Raw genomic sequence first — 25,444 nt, forward strand, 5'->3', positions numbered from 1 at the left:
TCCCTTCCACCAGCAGGACTGCTGGGCATAACTCCAACCAAAACCAAACCAAACTCCAACCAAACCAAAATCATCCTCCAGTGTCCTGAGCAGTCTCTGCAGTCTCTGTTTATCTTAGGGAACCTCTCGAACACAGATAGATAGATAGATTACTGGAGACAAAATAAACAACAACAAAGAAATTATAGTCATGTCCATTTCAGAAATGCAGTGAAATTCAGTGGAAGGAGGAAATAAAAAGAGAAAAAACAAGAAAAAACATCCAAAATAAAGTAATTCCATTTCACCTGCATTCAGAAAAAAGAAACTCATTCACTTTCCAAGAGCTGGACCGAAAGATGAAACACTGAGGTATATAGTTGGATGGAAAACATCACCATCACCATCACCATCATCCCCACTGTTGTTTGTTTCATACCCTGCTTCGCTGTGTGTGTTGTATCGCCCCCCTGTGGTCGCTGCTGGGTGGTGACTCTGGTGAACCCCCTGGGGGGGAGGAAGGGGGGAGAGGTGGAGGAAGAGCTGGTGCCAGTGGAAGTGGGGGCTCTTTATCTCTCTATCTCTCTTTGTCTCTGCCTGTCTATCTCTCGGGTTGGAGGTTGAGAGTGAACTTCCACTGCTGGTTGAGGTTGGGGCTGCACACCTCCACAGTGAGCCCCCCTGCCCGCACACTGCGACTGTCCAGGCACAGGTTACTGCCAACGTGCCGAAGCTTGGAGTTGCTCTCAATCTGCTCCCATTTCTGGAACGTACCATCATGGTGGGGTTGGGGGGAATGAGAGAGACAAATCAGTCATGGGTATTTATATACTGTATACTGTGCATTTATCAGATCACGGGAGGCCTCCGATTTGTATCTCCACCAACCTCCCCTGATTTATTAGGTAAATGCACAGCCCGTCCTCCGATTTCTGCCTCCACCAGCCTCCCCTGACTAGGACGTATGCAATTATGTGTTGATAGTGAGTGAATGTTGTATATCTATCTGTACAGTATATCCAAGGTCATGATACTATACCAACATGCATCATACTGTTGTCAACATTTTTTACCAACCAAAAATGTACTCTTTTGGCAATCTAGCAGCCAGACTGCAGTCATTGATGTGAGGTATTGGTCTGAGATCGAGATCCTCGATGACTGTGCTCAGCTTGCTGACCTGTCTGCTGTCGTTCTCTCTGCAGCCCTGTAGTTTGATTAGCGATCCTGCCGTGCGGTCCACCACCGTTAGACATAGGTCCATGTGTTTGACCGACTTGTCCTTGGTCAGGGCCCATTCCTGAGGAACAACACACAGTGTATCAGACACAGAAACACACACACACACACACACACACACACACACGCATATGTACACAGACATAAACAAACCGACACAACGTTTGCCTTTCCCAGAATCAATCAAATACTGTATGTGTTACAATGACTGCTGCTGCTGTACCACCCAGTGCCCATCCAGCTTGGAAACATCTAACATACACTCATGAACACTTTATTAGGAACACTATACTAATACTGGGTAGGGCCTCCCTTCGCTCTCAAAACAGCCTCAATTCTTCATGGCATTGATTCCACAAGATGTTGGGAACATTCCTTTGAGATTCTGGTCCATGATGACATGATTGCATCACGCAATTCCTGCAGATTTTTCAGGTGCACTATCAAGCTGTGAATCTCCCGTTCTACCACATCTCAAAGGTGTTCTATTGGATTCAGATCCGGTGACTGGGAAGGCCACTGAAGAACACTGAACTCATTGTTATGTTCATGAAACCAGTTTGAGACGACTTTTGCTTTGTGACATGGTGCATTATCATGCTGGAAGTAGCCACTAGAAGATGGGTAAATTGTGGCCATGAAGGGATGCACATTGTCAGCAACAATACTCAAATAGGCTGTGGCATTCAAGCGATGATTGATCGGTATTAACGGGCCAAAAGTGTGCCAAGAAAACATTCCCCACACCATTACACCACCTCCACCATGAGAAGGTGTACAGGTGTTCCTAATAAAGTGTTCTATGAGTGTAGATCTGATCTGTACCTCTCTCCAGAACTCTACCTGATTGCCCCCTGCGTTGTGGCACTCGTAAACGCCCACCACCCCGTCTGCAAAGTGACCCAGCGTGTCTAGGCAGTTGCCCCCTTGCTGCAGGGCTCCGAAGGCTATATCCTGGTGGTCCGGGACCCTGGAGGGGGCACACACACACACACACAGGGAAAAGAGATGTCAGAAAACACCAAGAGTGTGCGTCTGTCTATCTATCTATCTATCCATCAATTCATCCATCTCACTCTTTCCCTCTCTCTCTCTCTCCTTACCTGAGTTCAGGGTAGACATGCTCCAGGTACCACTTGAAGGGTTTACAGCCCAGTGTCTTCTTCATCTCCAGCCTGCTCTGAATACTGACACATACAAACAACACACACAATCAATGTAGTACAAGAACATTCTTATACATCTATATCATGGTGTCAATGGAAATGCCTACTGTGTTTCAGTGGAGGCTGGTGGAGGTACACACGCGTTTGATACCATTCCTCATTCCATTCATTACAATGAGCTATTTCTACCTCCACCAGCCTCCACTGCTGTGTATGTACAGTAATATGTTAATTAACTTAGGGCAGCTGAAAGGACACTTACTTCCCGTAGGGCACGTTTCTGGCAGAGGGCACGGCAGCATAGTAGAAGTTCTTAAACTCATCCATCCATACTTCTGCTGCTCTCCTTGTGTTCCTGGGGATGGAGGGATGAGAGAGGAGGAGGGGGGGCAGAGAGAGGAAGAGGGGGGGGGAGAGAGGCGGGAGGATGGAGAGAGAGCAAGGAATAACAGTGAGAGAGAGAGAGAGAGAGAGTGCGAGAGAAAAAGATAAAAGGGTTATAGACCTCAGTAAACTCAGGGGTGAGTGACAGTCAAGCTCTATACTCTGAAGCTATTTTAACACGTGAGCACACATCTTCAGACTTTGCAATGTGTGTGTGTGGTTTCTCTGCTGACTGGCAGTAAGGAGCTGTAACTCTTGTTGCAGTGATGAGCCCGATGTCGCAACACTGCAGGGATGAAGCCTCGAAGTCATGCTGAGTTTCCACAAAGCACTTAGAATCACCTCTCATTCATCATCTACCATGAAGTTGGTGCTATAAAGCATACAGTAGAACGTGTGGAACTGAAACCTTCTGACAGAGTATGTGTTAAAATAATGATTAAAGATTATGTTGTTGGTGCTGCATATTGGTGACCACCAGAGGGCAGACATGGGCGTGCTTCTACATCAAAGAGGAGACAAATGTGTGTGTGTGTGTGTGTGTGTGTGTGTGGTCACCTAGCAAACACAGTTCCGCTGCCTCCAGGGAAAGTATAAGGATGTTGCTTCCTGAAGACATGACCCACTCTGCTGCAGGGGATGATCTCTAGACTGCCCCCACACTGCCACACACGGAACGAGATCTCTGCAGCACACACAACACGACACACAAGTCAGAATCGCACACACACAGTCACACACACACACACACACACTGAGATCTCTTCACAATGACAACATGACAAAATTATACCATATTGAAATGTACGAATGACCATCTGATCTCAACATATGAACAGGGAAATACATGTTTGGAAATGTGCTACTGTTCTAATATGTTCGAGATTAATCTGGTGTTGTAATGTGCTTCAGTGAGAGTTCTTAGTGTGTTCTAATGTGTTCTCTCACCAAGGTTCTCTCCACCCCACACGTCCATCATCATGTCATACTTCCCCAGTAGTTCAAAGTAGGCCTTGTCCATGACGAAGAGACCGCCAGCTATCATAGGAGTCCTCGAGAGAGGGGGAGATGGGGGGAGAGGGAGTAAGAGAGCGAGAGCAGGAGAGAGAGAGAGAATCACAACACAGTCTTCTTCAAGAAAAACCTGTTGTTGTGTCTGTTGTGTCTGAGTTGAGATACCAGAGATGACAACGGAAAGAGAGAGAGAGAGAGAGAGAGAGTGCACCAAGGACCTCTGTCACCCCCCAGAGGACTGTGTGTGTCCCCCACTTTTACAATTAATCAACCGCTTGTTCTTTCAGTTTTTCTCTCTCTCACTCACACTGGGGGGGGGGACTATGAGTGTGCACCAAGGACCTCTGTCACCCCCTGAGGACTGTGTGTGTGTGTGTGTGTGTGTGTGTGTGTGTGTGTGTGTGTGTGGACCAAGGACCTGTGTCACCCCAGAGGACTGTGTGTGTGTGTGTATGTGTGTGTATGTGTGTGTATGTGTGGACCACGGTCCTGTGTCACCCCAGAGGACTGTGTGTGTGTGTGGACCAAGGACCTGTTTCCCACCCAGAGGACTGTGTGTGTGTGTGTGTGTGTGTGTGTGTGAACCAAGGACCTGTTTCCCCCCCAGAGGACTGTGTGTGTGTGTGTGTGTGTGTGTGTGTGTGCGTGTGTGTGTGTGTGGACCAAGGACTGGTCCCCCCCCCCCCCCCCCCCCAGAGGAGTGTGTGTGTGTGTGGACCAAGGACCTGTGTCACCCCAAAGGACTGTGTGTGTCTTTGTGTGTGTGTGTGTGTGTGTGTGTGTGTGTGTGTGTGTGTGTGTGTGTGTGGACCAAGGACCTGTCCCCCCCCCAGAGGACTGTGTGTGTGTGTGTGTGTGTGTGTGTGTGTGTGTGTGTGTGTGTGAGTGAGGACCAAGGACCTGTGTCACCCCAGGGGACTGTGTGTGTGTGTGTGTGTGTGGACCAAGGACCTTCTGGAACATTCTGCCATGCTCCCCTGAGCCCTCAGAGCAACAGAAAGCACATTGACTGACATCTAATGCTGCCTCTCCCTCTCCCTTCTCACCTCTCTCCCCTTCAGCCCAGCCGCAGCACTGCGATTAATAGACTAGAGGGGAGTCAGGAGAGGGTAATTGGAAGAACGCCAGTGGTGTGTGTGTGTGTGTGTGTGGCGGGATGGTCAGTGAGTGAGTGTGAGTGTGGTGTGTGTGTGTGTGTGTATGGGCTTACTTGATGGGAGCGATGGGGTTACTCTGTCGTGCCCTCCTCTGCTCCAGAGTCATGTAGTCCCACTTGAAGACCAGGTTCCAATCAAATCCTGGATAGGGAAACACACAGGTACTGGTTAAATCTCAGAGCAGGTGAAAGATATTGGAACCCGTGTATGATCCCATACATATCAATGTGACAGGCAGGATTTGAACCTGGGTCTTCCAAAAGTCCTCAAGGTCTGTGGGCGACAATTGAATTTTCATCACAAGAGCGTGACTCCAAATCACCTCCACTAACAACCCCAGACCAATCAATCAAATAGTTTCTATTCCAATGGAATTCCCCCACTTTTACAATTAATCAACCGCTTGTTCTTTCAGTTTTTCTCTCTCTCACTCACACACACACTAATCCTAACACCTTTGACAGAAGGTGACATTGGGCACTCAGTGGAAAAATGCAGTCTGATTTACCAGAAGCACAGCCTGCCCTGGAGAGGGTGGAAAGGAAAGGAAAGACGCTGGCAGAGACTAGTGGGACCTACCTCCTTTGAGGTCTGCCGAGGCGCCGACATACTGGAAGTTATCCATGTTTATGACGTCTATGATGGGGGAGACAACCCGTGTCTTGTCCTGTAGGGGAGACATGAGGAGGGAGATAGACGCAAGACAAAAACCAGAGATCAACGATCTTAGGAGAACTGTTCCTTTACTCTGTCTTTGTGGTTTGTCTTATTTATTGAGGATAAAATGACTGTTGGAAGTTAGAATGAATGGATGCTGGGAAGAGGGGAATTATATGTTTGTGAAGCCAACTCAACCAAGCCAACTGCCCTCTACTCCCTGCTGAGCAGTAGCCAACCAGGATACGTCTGCTGGCCCTGACGGCATCCCTGGCCGTGTGCTCAGGGCGTGTGCTGGGCAGCTGGCCGAGGTCTTCACTGACATTTCTAACCTGTCACTGGCCCAGGCAGTTCGTGCCGGTGCTGAAGCATTCTGCTGTAGCGGGCCTGAATGACTTCCGCCCGTTGCACTCACCCCCATCATCATGAAGTGCTTCGAGAGGTTTGTCCTGGCTCACCTTAAAGACCACCTACCCCCCACACTGGATCCACACCAGTTTGCCTACCACCCAAATGGGTCAATGGAGGATGCCATCTCCACGGCACTACACTCCGCCCTGACCCACCTAGATAACAACAACACCTACAGTGGGGGAAATAATTATTTGATCCCCTGCTGATTTTGTTAGTTTGCCCGATTACAAAGAAATGAGCGGTCTATAATTTTTATGGTACTTTTAGTTTAACAAATAGAGACAGAATATCAACAAAGAAGTGCAGAAAAAACACATAATATAAAGTTATAAATTAATTTGCATTTGATCGAAGGAAATAAGTATTTGATCCCCTACAAACCAGCAAGAATTCTGGCTCATACAGACCGGTTATATGCCCATGAGGCACACAGATTAGTCCTGTCACTTTAGGAAAAGTACTCCTAATCTCTGCTTGTTATGGGTATAAAAGACACCTGTCAATAGAATCAATCTCTTCCATTCCAACCTCTCCACCACCATGGGCAAGACCAAAGAACATTCAAAGGACATCAGGGTAAGAGTTGTAGACCTGCACAAGGCTGGAATGGGCTGCAAGACCATCAGCAAGAAGCTTGGTGAGAAGGAGACAACTGTTGGTGCAATTATTAGAAAATGGAAGAAATACAAAATAACCATCAATCGCCTTCGGCCTTGCGCTCCATGCAAGATCTCGCCTCGTGGGGTAAGGATGATCATGAGAAGGGTGAGGGATCAGCCCAGAACTACACAGGAGGAGCTTGGTAATGATCTCAAGGCAGCTGGGACCACAGTCACCAAGAAAACCATTGGTAACACACTACCCGCAAGGTCCCCCTGCTCAAGAAGGCACATGTACAGGCCCATCTGAAGTTTGCCAATGAACACCTAAATGATTCAGAGAAGGCTTGGGAGAAGGTGATGTGGTCAGATGAGACCAAAATTGAACTCTTTGGCATAAATTCGACTCTTCGTGTTTGAGAGAAATGCTGAATGCTACAATCCCAAGAACACCATCCCCACCGTCAAACACGGAGGTGGAAACATTATGCTTTGGGGTTGTTTCTCTGCTAAGGGTACAGGACGACTTCACTGCATTGAGGGGCCAATGGACGGGGCCATGTACCATAAGATCTTGGACGAGAACCTCCTTCCCTCAGCCAGAGCACTGAGGATGGGTCGTGGATGGGTCTTCCAGCATGACAATGACCCAAAACATACGACTAAGGCAACAAAGGAGTGGCTCAAGAAGAAGCACACTAAGGTCATGGAGTGGCCTAGCTAGTCTCCAGACCTTAATCCTATAGAAAATTTGTGGAGGGAGCTGAAGCTTCGAGTTGCCAAGCAAAAGCCTTGAAACCTTCAGGATTTGGAGAGGATCTGTAAAGAGGAGTGGACCAAAATCCCTCCTGAGATGTGTGCAAACCTGGTGACCAACTATAAGAAACGTCTGACTTCTGTGCTTGCCACCAAGGGTTTCTCCACCAAGTACTAAGTCATGTTTTGCTTGGGGATCAAATACTTATTTCCTTCGATCAAATGCAAATGAATTTATAACTTTATATAATGTGTTTTTTCTGGACTTCTTTGTTGATATTCTGTCTCTATTTGTTAAAATAAAAGTACCATAAAAATTATAGACCGCTCATTTCTTTGTAATCGGGCAAACTAACAAAATCAGCAGGGGATCAAATAATTATTTCCCCCACTGTACATCAATGGGATAGAGGTGGAGTGTGTCTCCAGCTTCAAGTTCCTGGGTGTCCACATCTCCGAGGACCTCTCTTGGACCATCCTCCACCCTGGTCAAAAAGGCGCAGCAGCATCTATACTTCCTGAGGAGACTGAAGAAAGCCCACCTGTCTCCTAGGATCCTGGTCAACTTCTATCGGTGCACCATCGAGAGCATTCTGACAAACATCACAGTGTGGTATGGCAGCTGCTCTGTCTCTGACCGGAAGGCCTTGCAACGGGCAGTGAAAACCGCCCAGTACATCACCGGTGCCCAACTCCCTGCCATCGAGGTCCTCCAGCGCAGGTGGTGTCTGTGGAGGGTGTGAGGCAACAGTAGGGACACCTCTCACCCCAGCCACGGACTGTTTGCCCTCCTCCCATCCATCCCATTCACTTACTTAAACAAATGTATTTGTTGTAAGTCGCTTTGGATGAAGGCGCCTGCTAAATGCCATAAATGTAAATGTAAATGTGAGTGAGCATGTGTGTGAGCATGTGTTGGGGTGACCCTTGATGACCACTTGTCCTGTGCGGCGAACATCACAGTGGCAGCGCGCTCCTGTAGATTCTTCCTGTACAACATCCGAAGGATACGTCCATAACTCGTGAAGCAGCACAACTCTTGGTCCAGGCACTTGTCATCTCCCGCCTTGACTACCGCAACGCACTCTCGGCCGGGCTCCCCGCTTCCGCTATCAGACCTCTGTTCTCCCCAAATTCTCCCATGTCACCCCTCTCCTCCGCACCCTTCACTGGCTCCTGGTAGCAGCTCGCATCAGATTCAAGACCCTGGGAACAGGGAACAGCCCCTCCCTACTTGCAGCCCCCAGCCCGATCACTCAGTTTTTCAACCTTGGCTGGCCACCTGGCACCACCGCCTCTACAAGGATGCAGCGGTCGTGCTGTTCAGTCATGGCTTCTCACTGTCTTGGTGCCCCAGTGGTGGAATGGATCTTCCCACTGCTGTCAGGACTGCGAGGTCACTACCTATCTTCCGCCGTAGACTGAAGACCCATCTCTTCAGGCTACATCTTGACTGTTCCTCCTGTGTGTGTGTGTGTGTGTGTGTGTGTGTGTGTACCTCTGCCACCCTCTCCAGCAGGGGCTCCAGCCAGTGTTCGTTGCATTCACAGTGGCTGTCCAGGAAGGTGAGGACATCAGCAGTAGCAGCGTCCGCCCCTCTCACCCTCGACCTCATCAGCCCTGGTGGTGGGGGGGGGGGGGGTGAGAGACAGGGCAGGCAAGGGGGAAACAATGAGCTGCTCTTATCTCCGTCATCAGTTAGACTAAAAGGAAATTAAAATAATCGAATAGAATGCCTTAGTTTGAAGTCTGACAGACGGCTGACTCATTAACTTTATTTGAACCTGGGTAAGATAATTAAAATAGTTACTGGTTGCTTGAAAGGGCCATTGGTTGAGCGGGCCAGTGAGTGCAGAATAGTTACTAAGATCATCAGCTATAAACAGAGATAGCAGCACTAATAAGGATAGCTAGCCAGGTGTTTCTGGCTCAGTCACCTCTCTACTGGACAGCTCAAAGCACTTTCCTAAAATACACTCTGCTTGTAATAAACCCCACCTTGTTAGGAGAGTATATTCTCTCCCCATTGCCTCCCGATTTTTATGACAGCGGTTTTATGAGACATTATGATTTCAGTCAGGGGTCTATGTCCGTTCTTTACCCATAATGATCCTTCTAGGTTTTCTACAATACCTAATATATAAAACATGCTTTCTAGCTGCACAATAAGAAAATATCCCAAAAATCTGTTACCTGGAATTGACTGAATTCTGGCCTTACTGCTGTTTTGGACAAGGTCAATGAAATACAGTATGACAGTAATAACAACATTGACAAAGTCTGGCCATTAATTTCTATAGTATTTAAGAGTATTATTTATACATAGACATGATATTATAATCTGGTGATAATACTGTAGATTATCTCATCTCACCTTCTCTGCGATCATTACGTAGAACTCTAATCTTCTCGATCTTCCCCAACAAGGCTCCATCCTCAACTGAAAACCCAAACAACTTTAGTTATGGAATGAAAATGATAACTAGTTTGACAACAGCAAGTTGCCATCCAGTCCAAATCCGACATGGGTTGAAATACGGTTTTCTTTCAAATACTTGTGGTGTGCTGGATTTAGCTTGACCAGCGTAATCCTTAAGGTGCAAACTCTGCCTCATACCATCCTTAAACAGGGATTAGAGGGGCTTAGATTCACCTCACACTGCTGACAGCTACACAAACAGGCATGTGTGGAGGCCATGGAAACCCTCAAGATGACAGACAGAGAAACATGACAAGACTGATGTGTGTCACACGCTCATGCACACGCACACACACACAGAGTGTCAGAGGGCTTGTCCAGCAGCAGGCATGTGTGTCCTGGAAGGGTCAACCAGGAGTGAAAGGGAGGCTTGGCTCATGGTTCAGGGCTTAGTACTTTGTTGGGGGGTGGTGTGTGTGTGTGTGTGTGTGAGCACTGACAAATCACTTACCATTGTCACTGTAGTCGTCCACCAGGATGATCTCCTTGACCAGGTGTGGAGGGCTCTTCTTCAGAACACTGGGACACAGGAGAGAGGACATGGGTATGACTGTTGGATAGATGATTCATTTACTTAAACAAATGTATTGTTGTAAGTCGCTTTGGATAAAGGCGTCTGCTAAATGTCATAAATGTAAATGTAAATGAGTAAGACCAGTCATACATGACTCTGGGTTAGACAATAGAGCTATTTCTCTGGGTTAGATTGTCCATGCCAGTGTGAGGGATAGTGACATAGATAGACAGATAGATAGTAATCTAATGGCACAGTGAAACATTTTTTCTTCTTTTGGCTCGATACTCCAAAAGTTTGGATTTTAAATCAAACAATTACAATGAGGTTAAAGTAGAGATTATTATGTTTCAACCATAATATAGTAATACACTTTGCTATCATGAGAGTGACACACGGATGCAGGTCGAGGCATTGGATCCATTTTAACTCTGCTTTATGAGCACAATGATATGATTACACAAAACAAGGAACTAACACTAAACATAAGGCATTTCAATTAACATTATCAATTGCATACATAACAGAGATTCTCAGCTTTTATTTTAGAATATTGGTATCACCATTTAGAAATGACTACACTTTGTATACATTGTCCCCCAATTTCAGGGTACCAAAGGTAATGGGACAATTGGCTTGACAGGTGTGTCTGGTAAGTAATATGTGTTCTGTGTTATGGAAAATACATTCATAGAACTATTTTCAGGTTATACACTTTCATATGACTGATACAACTTGTGTAACTACTGTGATTACATTTTCTCTTGCCACACCCCTAAAGTTCTATAGCCATTGTTCTAAGAAGCACTGTATAATTACCATGTGAACAGCGGTAGTTTCGGACGGAGTGGTGAGAGAGAGCAATAATGGGGGGACAGGCGCATCCTGCCGAAAGGTGTGAAATGTTGAACGCCGATTAATCAGTAAGAAAGCGCTGACTGATCAGTGAGAGAGTCTCCCCATTGTTCATTCTCTCCCGCCCTTTCTCACGTAAGCACAAGCCCATCAGCCGATAGATTTGGCGGCGACTCCCATTATGTTCAAACTGTATAAAAGACAAACCTGATCATTGTCTCTTTAGACTTGCGCTGAACGGACCCCCGGATCTACGCTGGGCTGCTGTTACGCTCTTGTCTCTTGTTTGCAAGCAATAAATACTGGACTCATATATTGTGGCTACTCAGGACTTGTTTCTTGATTCTTACCTCCGAAGAGCAAAAGTACAGAGTGGTAAATCCGAGACTTCCACCACATCTGTCACATCATTTGTGCAGGCATAAGAGAGCTGTCAATGTCTAGCATTGATTCTAGGCTTTGCATTTGCCTTTGGAGTCTGCTATTGGTGTCTGTTAACGTGAGGACCAAAGAGGTGTCAATGAAAGTCAAAGAAGCCTTTATTAGGATGAAAAATCTGAAACATAGCCAAAACCTTTGGCTTGCCAAAATCAACAGTTTGGAACAACTTAAATAAAAATAAAAAGCACTGGTGAGCTCATCAATCACAAAGCTATTAGGCCAAAGAATACTTCTACAGTGGATGACCGAAGAATTCTCACCATTAAAAAATAAAACAAATAAAAAACACACACAGATCAGGAACACTCTCCAAAAGGATGGTCAGGCTACAGTTTGCGAAAAAAGAAAAGTACCTAAAAAGCCTGCATAGGTCTGGATTAAGGTCTCTCAGATAAGATGAATGTCCCAGAGTGATTGCAAGTGGAAAGTTTGCAGAAGAAAGGATCTGATTTACAGCGTACCACCTCATCTGTGAAACATATTTTAAAAAAGAAGGTTGATGACATTAGCAGATCCTTCCTTCTACCTCTCACCAACAATACTACCTCTCCTCCCAAACCCACTGTGCAACACCCAGTCTCTGGTTTATCAGATTTCTCCCCCCTCTCCCCTGAGGATGTTCTAAAGCTGGTCACATCCAAGCGGGCAACCACCTGCCCCCTCGATCCTATACCCTCCCCCTTTCTCCAATCCATCTCCAAAGACCTCCTTCTGTTCCTTACCACCTTAATCAATTCCTCTCTATCCACAGGATCTGTCCCAGCTGCCTTCAAGACAGCCAGAGTCAAGCCTCTTCTCAAGAAACCAACTCTTGACCCGTCTGTTGTCCATAACTACAGACCGGTATCCCTTCTCTCCTTCTTATCTAAAACCCTTGAACGTGCTCTTCTCTAACCAACTGTCTAACTACCTCCTTCAAAACACTTCCTTGACCCTCACCAATCCAGCTTTAAAGCTGGGCACTCTACTGAAACTGCTCTCCTCGCTGTCACGGAGGCTCTCCACTCCGCTCAAGCTTCCTCCCTCTCCTCTGTTCTCATTCTTCTGGACCTGTCTGCTGCATTTGACACAGTAAACCACCCAATCCTTCTCCCCACCCTCTCAGAATTGGGCATCTCTGGCTCTGCACTCTCCTGGTTTGCATCCTACCTGGCCGGTCGCTCCTACCAGGTGACGTGGAGAGGATCGCTGTCCTCTCCACGACCCCTCACCACTGGTGTCCCCCAGGGCTCTGTCCTTGGGCCTTTACTGTTCTCTCTCTATACCAAATCTCTCGGCTCTGTAATTTCTTCTCATGGTTTCTCCTACCACACCTAGGCAGATGACACTCAACTTTTTCTCTCTTTCCCCCCTTCTGACTCACAGGTGGCAACACGTGTCTCGGCATGTCTTGCAGACATTTCTGCTTGGATGTCAGCCCACCACTTAAAGCTCAACCTTGACAAGACTGAGCTGCTCTTCCTCCCAGGGAAAGCCTGCCCTCTCCGAGACTTCTCCATCACAGTAGAAAACTCTACTGTGACCTCCTCCCATACAGCCAAGAACCTTGGGGTGATCCTTGACAACCACTTATCCTGTGTGGTGAACATCACAGCGACAGCATGCTCCTGTAGATTCTTCCTCTACAATATCAGAAGGATACGTCCATTCCTCACCAGAGAAGCAGCGCAACTTTTGGTCCAAACACTTATAATCTCTCGCCTTGACTACTGCAATGCACTCTTGGCCGGACTCCCCGCCTCCTCCATCAGGCCTCTGCAGCTCATCCAGAACGCTGCCGCTCGTCTGGTATTCAATCTCCCCATATTCTCCCATGTCACGCCCCTCCTCCGCACCCTCCACTGGCTCCCGGTAGCAGCTCGCACCAAATTCAAGACCCTGGTGCTTGCCTACCGGGTGGCAAAGGGAACAGCCCCTCCCTATTTCCAAGCAATGGTTAGCCCCCAAACCCCTGCAAGATCACTCCGCTCATCCACCTCGGCTGCCCGGCTGGCACCGCCGCCTCTACGTGGATGCAGTGGCCGCACTACTCGGTCACGGCTTTTCACTGTCCTGGCACCCCGCTGGTGGAATGAGCTTACCACTACTGTCAGGACTGCATAGTCACTTCCGATCTTCTGCCGTAGATTGAAAACCCATCTCTTCAAGCTACATCTTAACAGTCCCTCCTAAAGACCGCTTCACCCTCACTACCCCCCCCTATACTAAGCCTAACCCCAACCCCTCCTCTCCCCTGCTACCCCCCTGTACAAGTTCTCTCCTGCTAATAAAATATATTTTAAAAATAAATAAATAGCCTACTGGCATTACGACTGCCAATGGCCCCTGGTGTGAGCATTCATTACTTTGTCTTATGATGACTGTTGGATAGATGATTCACTTACTTAAACAAATGTATTGTTGTCAGTCGCTTTGGAGAAAGGTGTCTGCTAAATGCCATAAATGTAAATGTAAACATGGTGGAGGGGCTGTTAATGTGAGGGCATGTATAGCTGCCACTAAAACTGACTAAGTTGTCTTAATTGATGATGGAACTGCTGACTGCAGCAGCAGAATGTATTCTAAAGTGTACAAAAACATCTTGTCTGCTTGAGTACAAGCAAATGCCTCCAAATCCATTGGATGGCCCTTCATCATACAGCAAGACAATGACCGCATACTGCCATAGCAATGACCGAAAACATACTGCCATAGCAACTTGGTGGGGTCAATGGGTCGCAGACTTCAGGCATTTATTGCATGCAAAGGATTGTCAACCAAATACAAAACATGAGTGCTTGATTTGAACCTGATATGAATCTGTCCAATTACCTTTAGTGCCCTAAAATACCACAAATACCACTATGTATAAAAAGTGTTGTCATTTCAAAATGGTGAAACCAATATGTACACAAATACTATCAAATAAAAGCTGAGAATCTATATTTTAACCTCATAGTAATTGTTTGATTTCAAATCCAAACTTTTGGAGTATCAAGGCAAAACAAGAAAAAATGCTTCACTGTCCCATTACTTATGCAGGGCACTGTAGATCGAAAGATAGAGATACAGTGCCTTCAGGAAGGACTTTTTCCACATGTTGTTGTGTTACAACCTGACTTTATTTGTTTTGTCACTGATCTACACAAAATACGTAAGTATAAGTATTCACCATCATTGCTATGACACTCCTAAAATTAGCTCAAATTCAAACATGTCAACAAGTCACTCAATAACTTGAATTGAGTCCATCTGAGTGCAAGGATAAGAGTTCATGTGATATCAGAGTACATTTTTATGTTTATTTAACCTTTATTTATACAGGGGAAAATACACTGAGACTAAGATTAGATAAGATAGTAGAAGATAAGATAAGTATTACAGTATAAGGAATTACAGCGAGTATAAAAAAATGAATATAATAAGTGAATATACATGAGATGAATATCAATATGATATGTACAGTTGAACAAGGGCAATAGGTCTTAGGAGGTATGTTACATGTTTCAGACCCCTTCACTTTTTCCACATTTTGTTATGTTACAGCCTTATTCTAAAATGGATACAATTATTTTTTTACCTCATCAATCTACGCACAATACCCCATAATGACAAAACCAAAACAGGTTTTTAGAAATGTTTGCTAATTTATTCAAAAATAAAAAACTTAAATATCACATTTACATAAGTATTCAGACACTTTACTCAGTGCTTTGTTGAAGCACCTTTGGCAGCGATTACATCCTCTTCTTGGGTATGACACTACAAGCTTGGCACACCTGTATTTGGGGAGTTTCTCCCATTTTTCTCTGCAGATCTTCTCAACCTCTGTCAGGTAGGATGGGGAACATTGGTGCACAGCTATTTTCAGGTCTCTCCAGAGATGTTCGGGTTCAAGTCCGGGCTCTGGCTAGGCCACCTTGGCTGTGTGCTTTGGGTCGTTGTCCTGTTGGATAGTGAACCTTCGCCCCAGTCTGAGGTCCTGAGCACTCTGGAACAGGTTTTCATCAAGGATCTCTCTGTACTTTGCTCCGTTCATCTTTCCCTCGATCCTGACTAGTCTCCCAGTCCCTGCCGCTGAAAAACATCCCCACAGCATGATGCTGCCACCACCATGCTTCACCATAGGGATGGTATTGGCCAGGTGATGAGCAGTGTTTTCCTCCAGATGTGACGCTTGGCATTCAGGCCAAAGAGTTCAATCTTGGTTTCATCAGACCAGAGAATCTTGTTTCTCATGGTCTGAGAGTCCTTTGGGTGCCTTTTGGCAAACTCCAAGCGGGCTGTCATGTGCTTTTTATTGAGGGGTGGCTTCCGTCTGGCCACTCTACCATAAAGGCCTGATTGGTGGAGTGCTGCAGAGACGGTTGTCCTTCTGGAAGGTTCTCCCATCTCCACAGAGGAACTCTGGAGCTCTGTCAGAGTGACCATTGGGTTCTTGGTCACCTCCCTGACAATGGCCCTTCTCCTCCAATTGCTCAGTTTGGCTGGGCGGCCAACTCTAGGAAGAGTCTTGGTGGTTCCAAACTTCTTCCATTTAAGAATGATGGAGGCTACTGTGTTCTTGGGGACCTTCAATACTGCAGACATTTTTTTGTACCCTTCCCCAGATCTGTGCCTGGACACAATCCTGTCTCGGAAGTCTACGGACAATTCCTTCAACTTCATGGCCTGGTTTTTGCTCTGACTGCCGGGATTCTGAGTTCAGCAGAGTAACAGCTGCAGGGAAGAAGCTGTTCCTGAGACTGCTGGTGCGGGAACGAAGACTCCTGTACCGCCTCCCGGATGGGAGGAGGGCAAACAGTCCGTGGCTGGGGTGAGAGGTGTCCCTACTGATGCCTCGCGCCCTCCGCAGACACCGCCTGCGCTGGAGGACTTTGATGGCAGGGAGTTGGGCATCGGTGATGTACTGGGCGGTTTTCACTACCTGTTGCAGGACCTTCCGGTCGGAAACAGGGCTGCTGCCATACCACACTGTGATGCAGTTTGTCAGAATGCTCTCGATGGTGCACCGATGGAAGTTGATCAGGATCCTAGGAGACAGGTGGGCTTTCTTCAGTCTCCTCAAGAAGTATAGACACTGTTGCGCCATTTTGACCAGGGTGGAGGAGTTGAGGGTCCAAGAGAGGTCCTTGGAAATGTGGACACCCAGGAACTTGAAGCTGGAGACACACTCCACCTCTATCCCATTGATGTACAGTGGGGGAAATAATTATTTGATCCCCTGCTGATTTTGTTAGTTTGCCCGATTACAAAGAAATGAGCGGTCTATAATTTTTATGGTACTTTTATTTTAACAAATAGAGACAGAATATCAACAAAGAAGTCCAGAAAAAACACATTATATAAAGTTATAAATTCACTTGCATTTGATCGAAGGAAATAAGTATTTGATCCCCAAGCAAAACATGACTTAGTACTTGGTGGAGAAACCCTTGGTGGCAAGCACAGAAGTCAGACGTTTCTTATAGTTGGTCACCAGGTTTGCACACATCTCAGGAGGGATTTTGGTCCACTCCTCTTTACAGATCCTCTCCAAATCCTGAAGGTTTCAAGGCTTTTGCTTGGCAACTCGAAGCTTCAGCTCCCTCCACAAATGTTCTATAGGATTAAGGTCTGGAGACTAGCTAGGCCACTCCATGACCTTAGTGTGCTTCTTCTTGAGCCACTCCTTTGTTGCCTTAGTCGTATGTTTTGGGTCATTGTCATGCTGGAAGACCCATCCACGACCCATCCTCAGTGCTCTGGCTGAGGGAAGGAGGTTCTCGTCCAAGATCTTATGGTACATGGCCCCGTCCATTGGCCCCTCAATGCAGTGAAGTCGTCCTGTACCCTTAGCAGAGAAACAACCCCAAAGCATAATGTTTCCACCTCCGTGTTTGACGGTGGGGATGGTGTTCTTGGGATTGTAGCATTCAGCATTTCTCTCCCTCCAAACACGAAGAGTCGAATTTATGCCAAAGAGTTCAATTTTGGTCTCATCTGACCACATCACCTTCTCCCAAGCCTTCTCTGAATCATTTAGGTGTTCATTGGCAAACTTCAGATGGGCCTGTACATGTGCCTTCTTGAGCAGGGGGACCTTGCGGGCACTGCAGGATTTCAATCCGTTACGGTGTAGTGTGTTACCAATGGTTTTCTTGGTGACTGTGGTCCCAGCTGCCTTGAGATCATTACCAAGCTCCTCCCGTGTAGTTCTGGGCTGATCCCTCACCCTTCTCATGATCATCCTTACCCCATGAGGCAAGATCTTGCATGGAGCTCCAGGCCGAGGGCGATTGATGGTTATTTTGTATTTCTTCCATTTTCTAATAATTGCACCAACAGTTGTCTCCTCCTCACCAAGCTTCTTGCTGATGGTCTTGTAGCCCATTCCAGCCTTGTGCAGGTCTACAACTCTTACCCTGATGTCCTTTGAATGTTCTTTGGTCTTGCCCATGGTGGTGGAGAGGTTGGAATGGAAGAGATTGATTCTATTGACAGGTGTCTTTTATACCCATAACAAGCAGAGATTAGGAGTACTTTTCCTAAAGTGACAGGACTAATCTGTGTGCCTCATGGGCATATAACCGGTCTGTATGAGCCAGAATTCTTGCTGGTTTGTAGGGGATCAAATACTTATTTCCTTCGATCAAATGCAAATTAATTTATAACTTTATATAATGTGTTTTTTCTGGACTTCTTTGTTGATATTCTGTGTCTATTTGTTAAAATAAAAGTACCATAAAAATTATAGACCGCTCATTTCTTTGTTATCGGGCAAACTAACAAAATCAGCAGGGGATCAAATAATTATTTCCCCCACTGTAGATGGGGTGTGTCTGCAGTCCCCAGCTTTCCTGTAGTCCACAATGAGCTCCTTGGTCTTCTTGGTATTGAGGGCCAGGTTGTTGTCGGTACACCACGCCGCCAGGTGCTGGACCTCCTCCCTGTAGGCCGACTCGTCGTTGTTACTGATCAGGCCTAACACCATGGTGTCGTCTGCGAACTTGATGATGGTGCCATGCACAGTCGTGGGTGAAGAGGGAGTAGAGGAGAGGGCTCAGCACACAGCCCTGTGGGATACTGGTGTTCAGGGTTAGGATGGAGGAGGTATAGTTGTCTAATCTAACAAACTGGGCTCTGTTGGTCAGGAAGTCCAGGGTCCAGTTGCAGAGGGAGATGCTGATGCCAAGGTCACCAAGTTTGGTGACCAGCTTGGAAGCGATGATGGTGTTGAATGCTGAGCTGAATCTGTTTTATCCAGGTGGGTCAGGGCGGAGTGTAGTGCCGTGGAGATGGCATCCTCTGTTGACCTTTTTGGGTGGTAGGCAAACTGATGGGGATCCAGTGTGGGGGGTTGGTGGTCTTTAAGGTGAGCCAGGACCAACCTCTCAAAGCACTTCATGATGATGGGGTGAGTGCAACGGGGCGGAAGTCATTCAGGCCCTCTGCAGCAGAATGCTTCGGCACCGGCACAATGGTTGCTGGCTTGAGGCACGTGGGGACAACTGCCTGGACCAGTGACAGGTTAAAAATGTCAGTGAAGACCTTGGCCAGCTGCCCAGCGCACGCCCTGAGCACACGGCCAGGGATGCCGTCAGGGCCAGCAGCCTTGCGTGCATTCACCTTGCTTTGGGCGCAGCACACATCAGTGGTGGAGAGTGTGAGGGGCTGGTCGTCTTGGTGGTGTTACGGTTCTCCCTCCTAACCAACCCTCTGGCACCACCTTGAGGCCGCGGCGATCATCACTGGAGCGTCTTCCCAGTCGACAGCGCACCTGGACCCGATCCCCTATCATCACACCTGCGACACATCCCCAATCAGCACCCTACATAAACCCTGCCTGATCTTCTCTCCAGTGCCAGATCGTACTGCGTCCCACAGTAACCCTTCGAGTATTCCTTACGCTTCTAGCCCTAGATTACCTCTCCTGTGTTTGTTTGTGTTGTCACCGCGTTCCCTTGTGTCCACATCCAGATACCCCGTCCTCCCTGGTGTTTCCCCTCGTCGACCCTTCCACGGACCTAGCCCCCTCCCCGACTACTGGACCTCCTGGCTTCCCGACCATCTGCTCGTCTGACTACCCGCCTGCCTGCTGAACCCCTGCTCATCTGACTAGATGGCAGGGTCCTTGTTGTCCCGGTCGAAGCGAGCATAGAAGTGGTTGAGCTTGTCGGGTAGGGAGGCAGTGCTGGTAGGGAAGGCTGTATTTTTGGGCTTGTAGTCCGTGATGGCCTGGATGCCTTGCCACATGCGTCGGGGATCAGAGTTGTTCTGAAAGTGCTCCTCAATTTGCAGTTTGTGGTTGTGTTTGGCCTTCCTGATGCCCCTCTTCAGGTTAGCCCTGAATGAGCTGTAGGCCTCTGCATTGCCAGATCTAAAAGCAGCGTTGCGTGCCTTCAGCAGTAAGCGGACCTTGGGGAAAGTTCTCATCTGTTTGTGGGTGGTGACACTGTTGACACGTGTATTGATGTAATCCAGAATGGAAGAAGCATATGAATCAATGTCTGTGTGGGAGTCCAGGGTGGCCCGAGTGGCGAACATACTCCAGTCCGTGTGTTGAAACTGGTGCTGTAGTGTAGAGTCCGCTCCCTCTGGCCAGACTTTGGCTGTCCTCACTGTTGGTTTCACACGTTTCATGAGTGGTGTGTATTTGGGGAGTAGGAACAAAAAAAGGTGATCAGACTGTCCCAGGTGGGGGAGGGGAATGGCTTTGTAAGCCTCAGCAATGTTTGTGTCTACATGATCTACAGTGTTGTCTCCTCTAGTGGGGCAGGAGACATGTTGGTGGAATTTGGGGAGTACAGTTCTCAGGTTGGAGTGGTTGAAATCCCCTCCAACAATAAAGGCTCAATCCGGGTGTGCAGTTTGTTGTTTGCTAATTGCAGCATGGAGTTCTTTCATTGCTAGCTTAGCATTACCATCCGGAGGGATAAAGGCTGCAGTAACAACAATAGCTGTAAACTCTCTAGGCAGGTAAAATGGCCTGCACTTGATCATCAGGTACTCCAGATTGGCAGAGCAGTGACTCTCAGTAATAGCAGTGTCTGTACACCAAGTTTTGTTGTCATAAATGCACAGTTCCCGGCCTCTCGTTTTACCTGAGGCCTCTGCCGTCCTGTCCACCCTGAAGACACTGCGTCCCTCAAGCTCAATCACACAGTATCGGGGATACTGTTGTTGAGCCATGTTTCTGTGAAAATCATGATGCTGCAGCCCATAAACCTTATCTGTGAGGTGATCCGAAGTCGTAGCTCATCCATTTTGTTTGCTCGGGAGCGTACATTGGCGAGAAAGATGCTAGGCAGCGATAGCAGATGGGGATTTCGCTGCAGCCTAGCCCGGAGACCCCCTGCGCTGTCCTTGTTGATGTTTACCATCACGCCGCTGGCGACGGGCAACTCCCTCTGGGGCAATTAGATTGCTGGACCGCAGTGTTTTAGCGATCTCTTGGGGAAGCTGAAGGTTGTCGAATACACAGTTTGTGCATTGTGATTCAATATCCAGTCGTGCTTGCTGGCTGTATGAAGTGTACGCAAGGCTGTACTGAGTGAACAGACTTGAAATAATGACTAAATTGCATAATCTGGTGAGACACGGGGCCTCCATCTTCAAGGCCTCTTTTGCAGGTGCACCCTGTCCACAATATCTTTACATTACAAAGCAACACATAAAAAATACAACACAATTAAATACAGAAATCAATACATCATATAAAGCCACAATATATCAAGAGAAACAATCAAATCCATCACCAAAGAGGTCCTCGATCAACACCCTGAATTGCTCGAGCGGCACCAGAACAACTGTTATGTTTTTTTGTAGATTGTTCCAGCAGTGAGGTGCACCATAACGAAACGCGGATTTACCCAATTCAGTGGTTCTCTTTTAGATTAGATTAGATTAGATTCAACTTTATTGTCATTGTGCAGAGTACAAGTACAGAGACAACGAAATGCAGTTAGCGTCTAACCAGAAGTGCAAAATAGCAGAAAGTGCAATGAACAGTATTTACAGGTAGTGCAATATATGAGCAGTAAGTAGTGCAGTATAATATAAGTAGTGCACTGTGAGCAGTATATGAGTAAGCATTAGCATTATAGCAGAGTAAATAAGTTACAGTATGAACAGTGTAGCAGCATATGAACTGCATAGTAATGCAGTCTAGCAGTATATATGTATTAACAGTACATGAGGTAGATAGCAGAATAAATATAAATATGGAATGCCGTATGAACAGTATAAACAGGTATGTACAGTATGTGCAGAGTATTAACAGTAGTATTAAGAAAAATATAAAGATATGTGCATTATGAACAATATGAACAGTATGGACAGATATGTACAGAAGAGCAGTGGTATTGAGTAGAGCAGGGGAGGGGAGTGACAGTGCAATTGTCCGGGTGGGGGGGGGGGGGGTAGCAGGGGTTGCAGGGGTAGTAGGTTGTCAGGTAGGTGCAGTGTTCGAGTTCAGCAGGGTGACAGCCGCAGGGAAGAAGCTGCCTCTGAACCTGCTGGTTCGGGTGCGGAGAGACCTGTAGCGCCTCCCGGAGGGGAGTGGGGTGAAAAGTCTGTGGTTGGGGTGAGAAATGTCCTTGACGATGCTGCGTGCCTTACGCAAGCATCGTTTGCCCTGGACAGCTTCGATGGAGGGGAGTGAGGAACCGGTGATGCGTTGGGCAGTTTTCACCACCCTCTGCAGTGCTTTCCGGTCAGATGCCGAGCAGTTGCCATACCACACTGTGACACAGTTGGTAAGGATACTCTCAATGGTGCAGCGGTAGAAGTTCACCAGGATCTGAGGAGACAGATGTACCTTCTTTAGTCTCCTCAGGAAGAAGAGACGCTGGTGAGCCTTCTTTATCAGGGTGGAGGTGTTGAGGGTCCAGGAGAGGTCCTCAGAGATGTGGACACCCAGAAACTTGAAACTGGTGACTCGCTCCACCTCAGTCCCGTTGATGAGGATGGGGGTGTGTGCGCCAGCTTTAGACTTCCTGAAGTCCACAATGAGCTCTTTGGTCTTCCTGGTGTTGAGAGCCAGGTTATTTTCGTTGCACCACACTGTTAGGTGCTGGACCTCCTCCCTGTAGGCCGACTCATCGTTGTTGCTGATGAGACCGATCACCGTTGTGTCGTCTGCAAACTTAACAATGGTGTTTGAGCCATGTACAGGTGTGCAGTCGTAGGTGAGACTCTGAGAGTGAGTTAGGTAATTGATGTTCTTGATGTTCTTGAATTTCAATAATGAGGTTAGGTAAGGCGGGAGTTTATGCAGTAGGGCTTTCTACACAGAAAGGGAGTAATGAAGAGATCTACGGGACTTTAACGAGGTCCAGCCAACCTTTTGATAAAGTATGCAATGATAAATATTAAAACTATCACCTGTGTTAAAGCGAAGGGCGCTATGGTAGATGGCATCCAAAGGTTTAAGAGTAGTGGCTGCTGCATTTTGGTCGATGATATCACCATAATCAAGCACTGGCATGAAGGTTGATTGCTTTCTGCTGTTCAGGGAAAGGCAAGATCTTGATTCCTATAAATTCCCACCTTAAATCTTGGCTTTTTAACAAGCTCCTCCGTATGTTTTCTGAACGCTAAGTCTTTGTCAAACCAAATGCAGAGGTATTTATGAGCGGGGACACTCTCAATGGGGGCACCACCCAAAGTACATATGCATAAATCTGATAAATTGTTCTGTGATTTGGTAAATAACATATACTTCGTTTTTCCAGCATTAAGTACCAATTTCAGCCCAACAAATGCTTTCTGTGAGATAGTGAACGCAGACCATATGTTACGGTTCCCACTCCTAACCAGCCCTCTGGCACCACCTTGAGGTCCCGGCGATCATCGCTAGAGCATCCACCTCCCAGTCGACGGCACACCTGTTCCCTGTCTCCACTCCGCACACCTGCGGACCATCTGCAATCACCGCCCTATAAGAACCCTGCCTGAACTCCACTCCAGTGCCAGAACGTACTGTGTCCCACGGTAACCCCATTTATGTTACGAACCCCCCCCAGATACTACGTCTAGGGATATAAAGGGGGGGGAGAAACGTAACATACTGTATCTCCGCATGCTTCTGAGATTTCTGCTTTTGTCACCCCTGACAGTTTCCTGCAGTATACTGTTATGGCATTTGGAATGCGCAATGCACCTGCTACGTTCCAGCGCCTGGTAAATATTGTACTGGCCGGTGTTTCGAATTGTACCGCTTAGCTGGATGATCTAGTTGTCTACTCTGCCACCTGGTCTGAACATCTGAGTTCTTTGGGAACTGTGTTTGAGCGTTTGGCTAAGGGGTCATTGACCTTGAACCTCGCCAAGTGTGAGTTTGGGAAAGCTACAGTCACATATCTTGGTAAACAGGTGGGGCGCGGTGAAGTCCGTACACTTACTGCCAAGGTCTCCGCTATAACATCTTTTCCTCCACCCACCACCCGACGTGAATTGCGTAGGTTTCTAGGCATGGCTGGGTATTACCGCAGTTTCTGTCGAAACCTTTCCAGTGTTGCTGCACCTCTGACCAGTTCACTCAGCCCGTCTGTATCTTTTTGTTGGTTAGCTGAGTGTCAGAGTGCATTTGACGCCTTAAAAGCGCTGCTTTGTAGTTCTCCTGTTCTAACTGCTCCTGATTTCCGTAAACCATTTAAATTAGAGGTGGATGCAAGTATGGTTGGTGCTGGTGCTGTCTTGCTGCAGGAAGATGCAGATAGTATTGATCACCCCGTCTGTTACTTTTCAGGCAAATTTAACGACTGTCAGTCTCGGTACTCCACCATTGAACAGGAGACTCTCGCTTTATTGCTCGCCCTACAATTTTTTGATGTTTATGTTGGTTCTAGCATTCTCCCTATCGTGGTATATACAGACCACAATCCTTTAGTTTTTTTAGATAGGATGTACAACCACAACCACCGCCTCATGCGGTGGGCATTGATGGTACAAAGTTATAATTTAGTTATTAAGCACAAGAAAGGTTCTGAGAATGTTTTGGCTGATGCGCTTTCTCGCGCGTAGTTTTGTTTTAGTTTCATTGTACAACTTTTGTTTTGTTGAGAGAAAAATAATTTTTTTTTGTTTGTACCTTTTTTTTGTATCGCAATACCTACAGGTTTGCTCTTTATGGGTGGGAGTGTTACGTCCCCACATTTGTGTGCGTGTGGTGTCGTTTGTCTGTTTGTTTTTCCCTCTGTCTCTCTCCCAGGTATTGGTTCATCCCCCTGTCAATCATCGTTTCGTCTGTCACTCCTCCTGTTGCCTTTCGACCAATGGGTTCACCTGGCGGCCTCCATCAACGTATCAGACCATCGTCCGTCTCTGTTTAAAAGTCCCGCGCACTCTTCAGGAAGTGGGAGGGGTGTGGTAGCATCGTTTTTCTCTGTCAATATTGTAACCCTTGTATCCGACTGTTCTGGTAGTGTTGTCGCCGAGGGCGAGATTAGTATGGCCTTTTCCCGGCCTAAACACCACACCCAAGGTTACCAAGTCACAACTGACAATCCATCAACTAACAGGACCACTTCTGACAGAGCATCAGCTAAGAAAACCACAAAGGAGAAAGCTTCAGCTACCAGGACCACTTCTGACAGAGCATCAACTACAAAAATGACAACTAAAAAAGTAACAAAGGGGACTTCAAAGACCAAGAGAGCATTAATAAAGGAGGAAGAGGACACGTCTGAGGCGACAACGGGGTTAATCTATACCCCCTGTGGACAGAAGGCCTCTGAAGACACCACGACTGAGGCCAACAGACCTAGGCCTGACACTATACAAACCCCTAGCAAAATGGCAAAGTACAGTGTGCAGAGGCCCACAGGGGG

General features: G+C 47.1%; 1 protein-coding gene across 1 annotated transcript in view; it reads right to left on the minus strand.

Annotated features, from left to right (window-relative positions):
• Positions 1-580: 580 nt before the first annotated feature.
• The window catches only part of LOC310823983 (polypeptide N-acetylgalactosaminyltransferase 2-like), a gene marked incomplete at both ends in the record, with an annotated part of 190,893 nt that continues 166,029 nt past the window's right edge, over positions 581-25,444 (minus strand). Inside the window, 12 exons of the mRNA XM_083696901.1 lie at positions 581-742; positions 1,160-1,279; positions 2,062-2,188; positions 2,322-2,405; positions 2,647-2,739; positions 3,327-3,453; positions 3,717-3,820; positions 4,993-5,080; positions 5,519-5,606; positions 8,864-8,985; positions 9,740-9,805; positions 10,296-10,363. Of these exons, the coding sequence (XP_083553027.1) occupies positions 581-742; positions 1,160-1,279; positions 2,062-2,188; positions 2,322-2,405; positions 2,647-2,739; positions 3,327-3,453; positions 3,717-3,820; positions 4,993-5,080; positions 5,519-5,606; positions 8,864-8,985; positions 9,740-9,805; positions 10,296-10,363 (1,249 nt within the window). The remainder of the gene's footprint in view (positions 743-1,159; positions 1,280-2,061; positions 2,189-2,321; positions 2,406-2,646; positions 2,740-3,326; positions 3,454-3,716; positions 3,821-4,992; positions 5,081-5,518; positions 5,607-8,863; positions 8,986-9,739; positions 9,806-10,295; positions 10,364-25,444) is intronic.

Source organism: Argentina silus (genome assembly GCF_951799395.1).
Source record: "Argentina silus genome assembly, chromosome: Y".
Taxonomy (NCBI): domain Eukaryota; kingdom Metazoa; phylum Chordata; class Actinopteri; order Argentiniformes; family Argentinidae; genus Argentina; species Argentina silus.